The following is a 13,093-nucleotide window of genomic DNA, read 5'->3' as shown; positions in this document are numbered from 1 at the left end:
TCACTGGCGCCATCTCTGGGGGGCCACAAGGTTTCTTGCACCCCCAAAGATAAGATTGGGGGTGCAAAAACCCCTCAATATTGAAACGAAGTGAACCAGCACGTTTTCGTTGTCTGGCCCTTTAAATAAACCCAGCGCGATAGAACGCTGCGCTGCGCGATAGAACGCTCTGCTGCTGGATAGAACGCTGTGCTGACAGCTCCCTCCCGCCCCGCCACCTCCCTCCCATTTTGGAATAAATCATATCAAATACAGATAAATAATGCGTAAATAATTAATGAACTACTGTTCTGAACCTAAAATTCTGAAAGCAGGACTTTGAAGAAGTATTATAGCTTGTTTTTTGGTGGAACACATTTGAACGAAATATTTATGACCCCCCCAATGTTGACCTGAAGTTGGCGCCACTGCTAGCGCTGTACTGTGACTGAGTCAGGTACTCACTCTACACCACTACTACTAACACTGGTGCTGTACTGTGACTGAGTCAGGTACTCACTCTACACTACTACTAACACTGGTGCTGTACTGTGACTGAGTCAGGTACTCACTCTACACTACTACTACTAACACTGGCGCTGTACTGTGACTGAGTCAGGTACTCACTCTACACCACTGCTACTCACACTGGTGCTGTACTGTGACTGAGTCAGGTACTCACTCTACACTACTACTACTAACACTGGCGCTGTACTGTGACTGAGTCAGGTACTCACTCTACACTACTACTAACACTGGCGCTGTACTGTGACTGAGTCAGGTACTCACTCTACACTACTACTAACACTGGTGCTGTACTGTGACTGAGTCAGGTACTCACTCTACACTACTACTACTAACACTGGCGCTGTACTGTGACTGAGTCAGGTACTCACTCTACACCACTACTACTCACACTGGTGCTGTACTGTGACTGAGTCAGGTACTCACTCTACACTACTACTACTAACACTAGCGCTGTACTGTGACTGAGTCAGGTACTCACTCTACACCACTACTACTAACACTGGCGCTGTACTGTGACGGAGTCAGGTACTCACTCTACACTACTACTAACACTGGTGCTGTACTGTGACTGAGTCAGGTACTCACTCTACACCACTACTACTAACACTGGCGCTGTACTGTGACTGAGTCAGGTACTCACTCTACACTACTACTACTAACACTGGTGCTGTACTGTGACTGAGTCAGGTACTCACTCTACACTACTACTACTCACACTAGCGCTGTACTGTGACTGAGTCAGGTACTCACTCTACACTACTACTACTAACACTGGTGCTGTACTGTAACTGAGTCAGGTACTCACTCTACACTACTACTACTAACACTGGTGCTGTACTGTGACTGAGTCAGGTACTCACTCTAAACCACTACTACTAACACTGGTGCTGTACTGTGACGGAGTCAGGTACTCACTCTACACTACTACTAACACTGGTGCTGTACTGTGACTGAGTCAGGTACTGACTCTACACTACTACTACTAACACTGGCGCTGTACTGTGACTGAGTCAGGTACTCACTCTACACTACTACTACTAACACTAGCGCCAGTGTTGGGAACATTCACTTTCTACGTGAACTAGTTCAAAGTTCAGTTCACAGTTCCAAAAAATGAACTCGTTCATATAGTTCTTTTTTCAATATGTTGCTGTGAGCTATTATTTTTTTGCCGGTATTTTGAACATTGAGCCCGCTTTGTGGTTTGTCTAGGATGAAATAGAGTGGTTGAATCAAGTATCGTAGCGAAATACAGTTTCTATCGTGTTTACTTGCACATTTAGCGCATTTTGTAAATCCTATTGATTTCTGTTGGAAGACTCATTGCTTGTTGGCCGGAAACGTAAAGGGGGGGGTGTTCACGTTTGGTTGTAGTCTTTTCGCTCGGTTCTAGCCCTACTGTACTGGAGAACCGAGCGAAAAGACTACCACCAAATGTAAACAGCCCCCTTTTCCGTTTCCGGCCAACAAGCAATGATTCTATGAGGTATTCTAGTCCGCTGAGCTATGAGCCAAAGAGCTAACGTTATGGATTGTACATATTTATAATTAGAAATTCGTCTCAGCCTTTATACCACAGATACTCTAGGGTCTATAGCATATAACCGCTTGGCTGATTACAGTTTAATTATATTTTCACAATTTAACAGTTTAACAGTTTCATACTGGGTCTATACTTTCAACATAAAGTGTACGTATTTATAATTTGAAAATCGTCCCAGCCTTTATACGACAGATACTATAGGGTCTATAGCATATAACCTCATTTTCTGATTACAGTTTAATATAACAGTAAGCTGACATCACCGCAACTGCAAATGAACCACAGAGATTACCATGGCAACCGGTCAAACAACACGCGATCTGCGCGCGCATCCACCGTGTTGATAAACAAATAACCCCCATATTGAACGAAGTTAAACCGAGTGAGCGTGCCGTTCACAGACACCAGAATGAACGAGTTCACAGTAACGTTCATCAGGCAGTAATACAGTACGTTCAGTTCACGTTCACCCAAAATATGAACGAGTTCATGAACTATGGTTCAACAAACGCGTTCAGGCATAACACTGACTAATGCTGTACTGTAACTGCCATGACCATGTCCCGGCCTATTGATCCCTCACCCCTGTCAGCCAGTAGTTCATGATTCCCTCATGACTCCCCTTTAAACACCCCTCAGTTGAAGGGCTCTGGCCTTATTGTCTTCACCCAGTCTGAGTAGAAATATCTTGTTTCTCACGGTTCCTTTCGTGCTGCTTCTTGGGTTTTTTATACCACAACGGTGTGGAACACTTGATCCTGATTGGTCAGTGACGCTCCAAGGGTGTGCATTATATAATATTATAGCTATAATATAATTTCATCTGATTACGCTGATGCATTTATTTGAAAAGAAAATAACATAACATTTTTGGTTTTAGCGGAATTAACCGCTGTCCCGGGTATTTTCTGCCCACGCTGTGCATAAAGACTATAGTCTGTCCCCGTTCCCTGCACATAGTCTGTCGTAACAAAGCCTACTACCAATAGGATTAGATGGCTAGTAATAATAATCTTGAGTCATTTCCATCTGCAGAACTTTACTTAGACACGACAGGTAAAGTTGTGGGGACGTTACATTGGCTGCGAGGAAACGTATACAATAAGTCACGTGACCATCGGTTTCCCCCTCCTAGGATCGCTGCGTACGACTGAACCAGTGCGGCTGCCAGTATGAAGGGCGCTACCTCCTAGATGGGTCACAGGTGATCACAGACGGCTGCAAGCGCGTCTGTAACTGCCAGCATGGGATGGTCAAGTGCGTGAACAACAAGTGTCACAAGAAAACCAGTTGTCAGCTCAGGAAAGGGGCGTGGGGATGTTACAAAGTCCAGAAACAAGGACTGTTAGGGTTCCTTCACAACATATTGCACGGCTAGTCTATATGATTGGTTACTATGACAGAAATGTGAGATTGTTGACTACTGATACTTTCCATCTGGTTCATATTACTTCCTTTTGTTTGATTCCTTCCTGATTTTCTTGCATAAATAATAAAACACTGTTGCATTAAATCTAATGTATGGTGTGTAATTCATGAAGTTTTCTAAATATTGTATTGGCCATTTTGCTCTTCAACGTAGAGAGCATCAAGTTAGATACGAAATGAAAAATAATGAACGGACCAAGGTAAAATTCCTCCAGAAAATCTGATTTTATTTGAAAAACAATGATGTTATGTGTCACAATGATACGTTTGTTCAGAACCGATCTCGACCAATACAAAAATAACAATTCCGGCCACTTTCCATGAGCCCCAGTTGTGCGAACCAGGAGCCGTGCTACCTGAGGCTCAGCTTCTTCTCCCTCTGCTTCTTCCGGACCACCTCCATGTTGCGGTCCTTCCACATGCTCTTCCTCAGTTTGATTTGATGGCTGCCCACATATTTCCCTAAATTCACGTCGGTTTGGTCCCGTCGGATGGTTTCGGACACAATGCTGCCAGACTTCTCTCATGCCGGTTCAAAATGTTGCCCGGTTCAAGCTTTAGCCCATAACCCATTATAAATAACAGAAAGAAATGTGTACACATTTTTATGCAGGTCACAAAACCCATGATTGAGATATCACCTTTCAGAGCCTCCAGCTCTTTTCTATTAAAAAACCTATGGCAAAGCTTGTTATATATGATATTTTATTTAAAACTTAATTGAACTGCTCTTTTCACCTCAATTGTTTATTAAGACAGTACTTTTTCTTTTTCTTATATATCTCCAGCTGGTTAATGTGATGTTGTTTAAATCTCTGCTGGCCACATTGAGAGCACAGGGTGTCAAGGTAGGAGTAGCCTGCTCTCCATTTCTTCAAAGTCTGCTTCTAAATGTGCTGTGGACAGAAGAAAAGACCCAAGTGGCCATCTTTAGGAAGATTTGAGCTACAAAGCGTCTTAGAGTACCATATTAAGCGCTATATAAATGTCATTTATTATTATTATTATTAATATATTAAGAGACGTTTATTCTCAGAATCTTGCTCTCTTTACAACGGTCAGATCTTACCTACATAAGACATTAATTAATAAGATTCATATTTCATGATAATTATTCAAAATAATTTTATTCAATTCATCAATATTCAAAAAATTGCATGACCTGCAAAGAGCAGGTGATGACAAACGGGCTCCCTTTCTTTAGCTTACCCGTCCTTCCTGAGGCCGTCTCTAATTGGTCAATGATTCATTGACCAGGTCATTAACAGCCAAATGATGATACAACAATACACATGCATTAGTTGGTACTCTCTCTGTTCGTAGTCCACAGCCTGCTTTGCATCCTCAAGTTTTGTTCGCCATTTAATTTAGGCACAGCAAATTTGAAGTCTCTATATAATCTCAAAAATCCGATCCCACAGCAAGTGAAAGTGTCCGTAACTTTTGTAACATGTGTGGTGAATGTCAAAAAGCAGAGGCTTGAAAGACCAGGCGGAGGTTCTCCAGGGCCAGCTCGAAGTCCTTGGCATGGACCAGAAGGTCATCAAGGCACTGTTTTCTGTGATTGTGAGCCAGAACCCTCTCCATAAGTCTCTTGAACGTGGCGGGAGCATTGCAGAGACCAAAGGGCATCTCCCTGAACTTTCAGAGCCCTTGGCCGATGGTGAAAGCCGTCTTGGGTCTTGCATCTGGTGCCAGCTCCAACTGTCAGAAGCCGCTCCGAAGGTCTAATGAGCTGAACCACTCTAACCCTGCGACTTTGTCCAAGACGTCCCAGGGGCTGTTGGATGGCTCTAACACCCCCACCTCACTTTAAACTGCTGGAGCAGGTCTCGCAGCTGTTGGCTCTGCTGAGCATCAAGTCCTTCACTGATCCTGGATAGCGTTGTCCACATCTGACAATGGGGGCTGGGGAGTCGTAGTCTCCACGGAGGTCGCAGTTGTCGTAGACGGACAAGGCGGTGGAGACGGAGGTGGTGCGGCGCCCGCCTGGTGGACACAGCTGGGCTTGTGTACACCCTACCTTCCCCCCTTTATGGCGCTGGAGGGTCAGCATCTCCGTGCCGAGGTGAATGGCGTTCCTCGACACATCCATCCTAGCCCCCAAACGAGTCAGCAGATCCAGCACGATGATGCAGGGGTCTAGAATTTCGGCCAACCAGAGCTCGTGGGTGATTTCGGTGTTCCCCAACTACACTGGCAGCGGGGGTTTCCCCAGCATCCCAGTTAGTTCTCCGGTCACTGTTCGGATCTTACAGTCATTGGCCGTCCATCCTGTCCCTGGAAGGACCCCTGGGCGCACAATGGACATGGTGGAACCCGTGTCCATGAGGGCCCAGCAGGGGTGTCCCTCGATGGAACAGAGGAGGTAGAGGCCGTGTGAGTGGCCCACTCTACCAATCTTTTCATTGTTCTCAATGGGGTCTATGGTCGGTTGAACGGGTGGCAGTCTCCCCAGGGTGCCTACCCGCACTAGTTTCCTGACTGTGGGGCTCTGTGGTGTTTTGGTGCAGGGACGGGTGCGGGGCAGTTCGGGGACCAGTGCCCCGCTTCTCCACAGCGCCAGCATGGTCGTTGAAACGGCGTTCCCGGGACCCGTGGGTTGGCGGATGTCGGTCTGGTCGAGTTGGTGACGGACGTGCCTGGCAGATGGCCCTTCCCTCGACGTCTCCTTCCCCATCGCTGGCGTTGGCCTGGCACACCCAGAGACCTGGTCGTTTGCATGGGGTCAAAACGGCCTCCACCCTCTCTGCCTCCTCCAGCGTGGCACTGGGGCTGGTCGGTGCCTTGATGCAGAGGTGTTATCTCAGACTTTCTGGTGTGAGGCCAGAGATGACGGCGCCGAGGGCTAGCTCCTCATGGGCTGCTTTCTCAAACATGGGGTAGCCATGACAGCATAGAAGCGCACATCTGCGGCATAGGTACCCAGCGTCTCACCCTCTTGGCGGCGCCGGCGGGTTGGCTGGTCCTGCATGTTGTCCATTGAAACCCGTTGGCCAAAGCGTCGTTCCAATGCAGCTTTGATTGCTCCAATTGTTATTCGCTGCAGCCAGCCCACCTTGCGCTATGTACGGCTCTAGGGTTGTGATGCCGGCGTATCGTGGGAGCTTGAAGGTGGTCCGTGGTGCCGGGCTAGCGATGGGAATGCCCGCAGCAGTGGCCGGGGGCGAGGCGGTCGGCGGCGCCCTCTCGTGGCGTTCAGCGACGTCCTCTCAGCGGCGACGTTCAGCGGCGAGCTTTCATCGACGGTCTGCAACGCCCTCTCGACGGCGGCGGCCAGCGAAGCGTTCTCGCCGTGGCGATCAGCAGCGAGCTGTCGACGGCGGCGGCGAGCTCTCATTGGCGCCCTCTCGACGGCAGCGGCCAGCGACACCTTAATCTCGGCGGCAATCGACGGCGAGCTCTCGGCGTTGTAGGTGAGCGGTGGCAGTCTCTCTGCGCTGGTCACTCGTCTTGCATGGCGGCGGGGAGCACTGGCACCTTCGGGTCGATCACTCATCTACGCAGGCAGATCCTCGCCGAGACGCTGAAGAAGTTCTTCAATTTCGAAAAGTTTCTTCGCAAGATAGCTTTTCGACATCGCCATCTTCGTACATGGTATTCTTTTTATAATATATTATATTTGACCGTTTTCAGTACACTTATTTTCGCCCGATCTGAATCGGAACGCCCTACGTACTCAAACTTAGACTAGTTAGTCGGATATTGGAACACGGCGATGTAATCATGAAGTGGACGAGGCCACAGCGAAGTCTGGTGTGGGACCATTATGATTTAAAAAATGACTTATTGGGGGGCACTATATGCCTACCACTCAAGGCGAGGTTAGCATCGAAGCAGAAATAAAGAACTTTCTGAGCCCCTGGATTGTGGAAAGTTATTCCCCCGCCTTGCCAAGTTAGCACGGAGGTATTTGTGCATCACGGCAACGTCGGTCCCCTCAGAGCGGGTGTTTTCGGCGGCTGGACTGACGGTCACCAGGCTGCGGTCGCGTCTGACCCCAGTGCATGTCAACATGCTCATCTTTCTGAACAAAAATCCGTAGACTGGTTGGTTAAGTTATAACATGATTGTTTTTTTGATATTATTATTGTTATTATTTTGGGAAGAAACTAGGGTTGTGTTTATTTTTAGTTATGTTTATGAGCACCGGCTTCGAGCTGCATGCTCCGTTGCTTAGGGCAGAGTAGCGCATAACTATTGAACGGATCTGGTTTAACTGAGTTGTTCATCTAATAATAAATCCCGTAATCTCGTTATCCCAATGAGGATAACACGCTGCATTTGTATTTTCATTTCATTTTGAATACAATTTTTATTTTATTTTATATGTAAAATATTAACGTTTAATCGACTAATTGATCGTTAATTCTCCCGACGATCGACTAAGACAACTTAATCGAATGCCCATCCCTAGTCTAGACATATTATAGCGACATACAATATTAATGACCCAGAAGCAAGGCGTATTATCAACATACACAGATCAGTTACAGATCATAAATCGGGCTATTATTAGGCTGACACACCGTAAATAATGTCTAAACATCAAATAGAAATAATGCTTGTGTTGTTGACGGAAGGCGAAGACGTGGGAGTGATTGACTTTCTTACCCGGACGTTAAATCCTTCCGTGTGAAGGCGCTCGCGGAAATACCCCAACATATCTTCCCGGTTTGTGAATCACGTCTGAGTTACTGGAACCAATCTTTAATAGGTCCATGACTGGAACCAGTAAACAGTAACAAGTACACATTTTCTGAATACTGAAACAACCCAACCCTAAGGCAACACGTCAGCCAGTTTAAATGTCGGCTGAGGAGTCAGAGTCACATCAGAGCAAGTCAAGGCGACATATAAACGTTGTGTGTGTTGTTTTCACCGCGCTGTCAATTCGCCGGTCCAAAATGTCTTCATCTTCTTTATCGTTAATCTTGGAAAGGCTATAAGCATCGCAGAAAAAAAAAAAAGAATTAACAATAAATGTTATTGATTTATTAGTTAAACATTTATTTTAGAATTACTGCTTAACAAGTTTCATTCAACTTTCTCATTGATGAAATATAACAAGTCCAGATACAGATCCACTCTCACTAGGGCTGTCACTTTTTCCAAAAATGAAATTCGAACGAATTTCGAATGTCCATAATTAATTTGAATACATTCGAATACATTCGAGCCCCCCCCCCCCCCCCCCCATAGAACTATAAAAAAAAGAAAAGAAAAAGAAACACGACAACAACTGTTGTCGTGTTTCTTTTTATTTCTTGTGGAAATCACGTATACCTACTGAATTCATAACAGCACAGGATAAAAACGCATCTTTGATAACACATTTGTAAACACAACAAGAGGAAGCTCCGACACACAAGTGCGGCTGTCTTTTACGCATTAACAATAACTGCTCGGAGCGCGATATGCGGAGCGCATGTCGTCCATGGCACACACAGCCTATATAAACGAACAATCTGTGAGGCCGACCTCCAACACGGCATGCTGCTCTTTTGTACTTGTAAAGAAAATTACAAGTAGTCTCGCAGCTCTCCGTTACCGCTGCAGCTGCAGCCGCTACAGGCTGCCCATCGCGCCCAGCGCAGCAGCGGACTTTTCTCCCTGTCGTGTGCGATCAGTGTCGGTCTCCGTTTCAATGAGCTCGTGTGAGAGGCTTTCAGTCACGAGATGTTTCTGTGCAGGGGAAAGGTGGACTAACCGGGAGAAGCGGGGATCCAGGAGGGCCGCTTTATTGAGGAAAAGCCACTCGCCGCTCTCTTCTTTATAGCGCATTTTTACAGTTCGAATGGAGAATTACACTTCGAATTCGAACTTTTCACCCCACCTTCGAACGAATATTCGAACTTCGAATAAAAAGTGACAGCCCTAACTCTCACTGATGAACACTTAACCACATCAGGAATACACCTGACTTCAGTGCACTTGTTTATCCAAACAGAGACGTTGCTCCTCCCTTTGAGTACACTTTCTTTTGTGTGGGTTGTAATGCCTACCCTACATTATCAAATGTGCATGTCAATACACCTGTTCAAGTTCAGTGCACTTGGTACGGATACAGTTAGGTTTAGAAATATGTATTCTAGCTTATATGTCCAACACATGACTTTACCCAACGTGTTGATGTAGGCATTTGACTAGGCCGGGTGTACACAACAGTTGGTCGCAAAAGCAACTGTGGTATCAAAAAGTCTGAAACAATTAGTCTGTTTTACAAATAGATTTCTTGAATCTTGATGCCAGCTACTACTGTTCCATTTCTCAAATATTCCTCAGCGTAATTCCTTTCAATGTAGCCTACCTTATAACCCCTCTTAGTTTTAATTGATTGATGCCATTAGTTCATAACCTCTACCTCCTTCATCTTCGTATGTCATTAATCAGTTCAACTGGAGTTATTGTAGCCGTTGGTTAGAGCAGAGATAAATTAAGCATACCTGGCAACACCTATATATTTGGTACATGAAGACAATGGCAGGTGGTATTGTCTATAGACTTAGGGCGTATCCAAGGGCGTCAGTTTGTTTTTGAACAGTGTTGGGGACAATAACCATAAGCTTGAGTGTGGTTTGAAAAGTGCTGGGTACCCTCATGTAAGCTATTCATCCATTCAACGCTGCATTACAATATGCTCTACAGTGTATTGTCATTGGTTGAAAATCCTATTTGTACAATAAATGTTGAAAACCAGTTTGTGTTTTGGCTTGTTTTGCAAAACGGCGTTGGAAACACCAGGGTATTGGCTCGGGATATGTAATACTAACAGTATCTTTAACACTTATCTTGACATCAACAAAGTTTACCAGACAAACAATGCCAGAGTGTAAAGAGGGTACCAAATGAAACGAGGTACTGAGCATCAGCCTTTTCAAGACGAGCAAGGGCTCGTCTTGAATATATGCTTATTTAAAAATAAAAAAGAATATATGCTTATTTAAAAATAAAAAATAAAGCGCCCAGAGGAGAATTGCATCTGCCAAATCCTAACCACTCGCGAAGGACCAATGTAAACTTCACTCGTTACAACATCATAAGCAAATTGCCCGCTAATAAAATCCCCTACAGTTTAGGATAATCACACAGGTTATGCGAGAACATATTTATGTCAGGATAGGCCTACCAGGCTCCAAGTCTAAAGTCACATATCTCAATCAGACAAAACAACTATAACCACATTGGCATAGCAGTCGCACTGTGTGTAGCTGCTACTAGCTGCAATCTATATGCATACTAGCTGGAGCACCAACCAAAATCAGATCACAATCGCTTAGGACCGTGGGTAACCTTTGGCCAGGTCATCACGAGCAAACAAATCTTTTTTTGGATCTTTTGAATAAATGGATCAATACATGATGAATCACGATGATCGCAATCAGAGGACCGTGAGAGTTACTGAGCAGCAGATGAACCAGTCCAAAAATCTGACACGTTAACGGAGCACCGAACTAGGCCCTCTCGGATGCCATTTGTTTTACTACGACTCCTTTCAGCTGCACACCCCTCTTCCCCAGCAAAAAATAATTTGAGATAACGGCTAATAAAACGCTTGAGGTGGCGTTTTGAAAAGAAAAAACTTACATTTTTTTAGGACATGGCATGAAGGTAATTATGAGGCTTTGATTGATGTCCAGACATTTTTTGCGGGGACTCATTCCTGTTCCCCACTTGTATTGGAGTGAACGGAGATATCTACTTCTGGGTCCCATGATTTGAGGCACCCGTCCACAGCCCGCGAAAACAGCTGCAATACCAGGCTTGGCCGCTGAGCACTGGTGGATTGCGGAAGTATGCAGTGTTCCTGGGGGCTTGGGAATGCAACGACACCGCTGTCATTTAACAACGCCATGTTTCTACAGTGGCTGACAGTCGACAAATCAAACGACTAGATACCAAATTGCGTTTTTCACGTGTTAGCAATCTGCGGATTTACCACTAAATGGCAGGTATGCATGCTGTGAGGATGTCTTCGTGCAGGCCTATCGCATGATTAGACTCGACGATTTCGAATGTGGGGATTTTTTCGGTCACAATTGGTTTGCACAATTTTAGAAGTGGCGGGGACAAAATTTGTATTTTAAATAGTGGTGGGGACATGTCCCCCCCATCCCCCCGTAATCGACGCCTATGGGCGTATCCAACCTTAATTACCTTTACACCTCAATTAACTTTGAAAACTGAGGACATCTCTATATGGAAACACAGTTGGACACAATTTAAAGTGTTTATGATGTAGCATTATTCATTCCATTCCAAATGCAATACTTATTTCCATGCCGATTTCATATCAATGTCCATGAAATAATTTGTAAAGTATCAACAGATGGTTAATCCACAACATGCCAAACTAATCATTGGTTGCTTAGTTAAATAATTGCATTGGCAGCGAATGATTCATAATTATTCCGTAGAATATCCTCTATTGTTCTGTGTGTGTGTGTGTGTGTGTGTGTGTGTGTGTACGTGTGTGTGTGTGTGTGTGTGTGTGTACGTGTGTGTGGGAGTGTGTGTGTGTGTGTGTGTGTGTGTGTGTGTGTGTGGGTGTGTGTGTGTGTGTGTGTGTGTGTGTGTGTGGGTGTGTGTGTGTGTGTGTGTGTGTGTGGGTGTGGGTGTGGGTGTGGGTGTGGGTGTGGGTGTGTGGGTGTGGGTGTGTGTGTGTGTGTGTGTGTGTGTGTGTGTGTGTGTGGGTGTGTGTGTGTGTGTGTGGGTGTGTGTGTGTGTGTGTGTGTGTGTGTGGGTGTGGGTGTGTGTGGGTGTGGGTGTGGGTGTGTGTGTGTGTGGGTGTGTGGGTGTGGGTGTGTGTGTGTGTGTGTGTGTGTGTGTGTGTGTGGGTGTGGGTGTGTGTGTGTGTGTGTGTGTGTGTGTGTGTGTGTGTGGGTGTGTGGGTGTGGGTGTGTGTGTGTGTGTGTGTGGGTGTGGGTGCGTTGGACATGATATGATGAAGTGAGAAGAATAAAGAAAACAATGTTAATTTGCATAAGTGACGCTTCAACAAACAGTGTCAAATTCAATATTCTCTGGATCCACCCAGAAATAAGGAGGGACATGTTATTCATTCATTCCCTTCCCTCTATTCTCATCACAGATATAAAACACAGTTTGTGCACATTCACCCTAATCTATCCTTCGCAGTCAAGGTAAAGTATAGGTGCTTGATGGGATAATTGGGCACTTAATTTAGTAATGATAATGCAATTTTTAATTTTAAAGTGAGATGCAATAACCTTTATAGAGGTTCAGAATGTGATGAGCTAACACATTATACATTAGTTGTGATAAGCTGGCTTGTGGTAATTAATGAATCCATTGCTAATCATTTGGTGTTGAAATAACATTAGAACAAATATACTATTTCCTACCTTTAATTGTATACCTGATAGATACATATATTTGTAATTTAATCATTTATGACCAAAACCTTTGGTTAGCGATAGATCTATTTCTTTCATCTGTTTAATACTCAAATACATTTGTGAATTGTAGGATATATACCGTTCATTTATTTTAGTGTCAAACATATTTCAGGATTTTTTGCTTTCTAACCTGAATCTTCATTCTTTAAATACATGATTGTATTGTCGTGTGCATTTCTTTTTCTCTGCTATCAGA

General features: G+C 44.9%; 2 protein-coding genes across 2 annotated transcripts in view; one reads left to right on the top strand and one right to left on the bottom strand.

The window, feature by feature from the left end:
- Positions 1-3,563, top strand: part of LOC132468259 (IgGFc-binding protein-like) — a 33,664-nt gene extending 30,101 nt beyond the window's left edge. Inside the window, exon 36 of the mRNA XM_060065988.1 lies at positions 3,186-3,563. Coding sequence (XP_059921971.1) covers positions 3,186-3,428 — 243 coding nt within the window. The 3' untranslated portion in view covers positions 3,429-3,563. The remainder of the gene's footprint in view (positions 1-3,185) is intronic.
- The window catches only part of dtnbp1a (dystrobrevin binding protein 1a), a 46,080-nt gene extending 37,894 nt beyond the window's left edge, over positions 1-8,186 (bottom strand). The window contains exon 1 of the mRNA XM_060065993.1: positions 8,169-8,186. The gene's annotated coding sequence lies outside the window, so the exon portion shown is untranslated. The remainder of the gene's footprint in view (positions 1-8,168) is intronic.
- Positions 8,187-13,093: the final 4,907 nt, after the last annotated feature.

Source organism: Gadus macrocephalus, chromosome 11 (assembly GCF_031168955.1).
Source record: "Gadus macrocephalus chromosome 11, ASM3116895v1".
Taxonomy (NCBI): Eukaryota; Metazoa; Chordata; class Actinopteri; order Gadiformes; family Gadidae; genus Gadus; species Gadus macrocephalus.
This window is presented reverse-complemented; position numbering and strand designations above follow the sequence as displayed.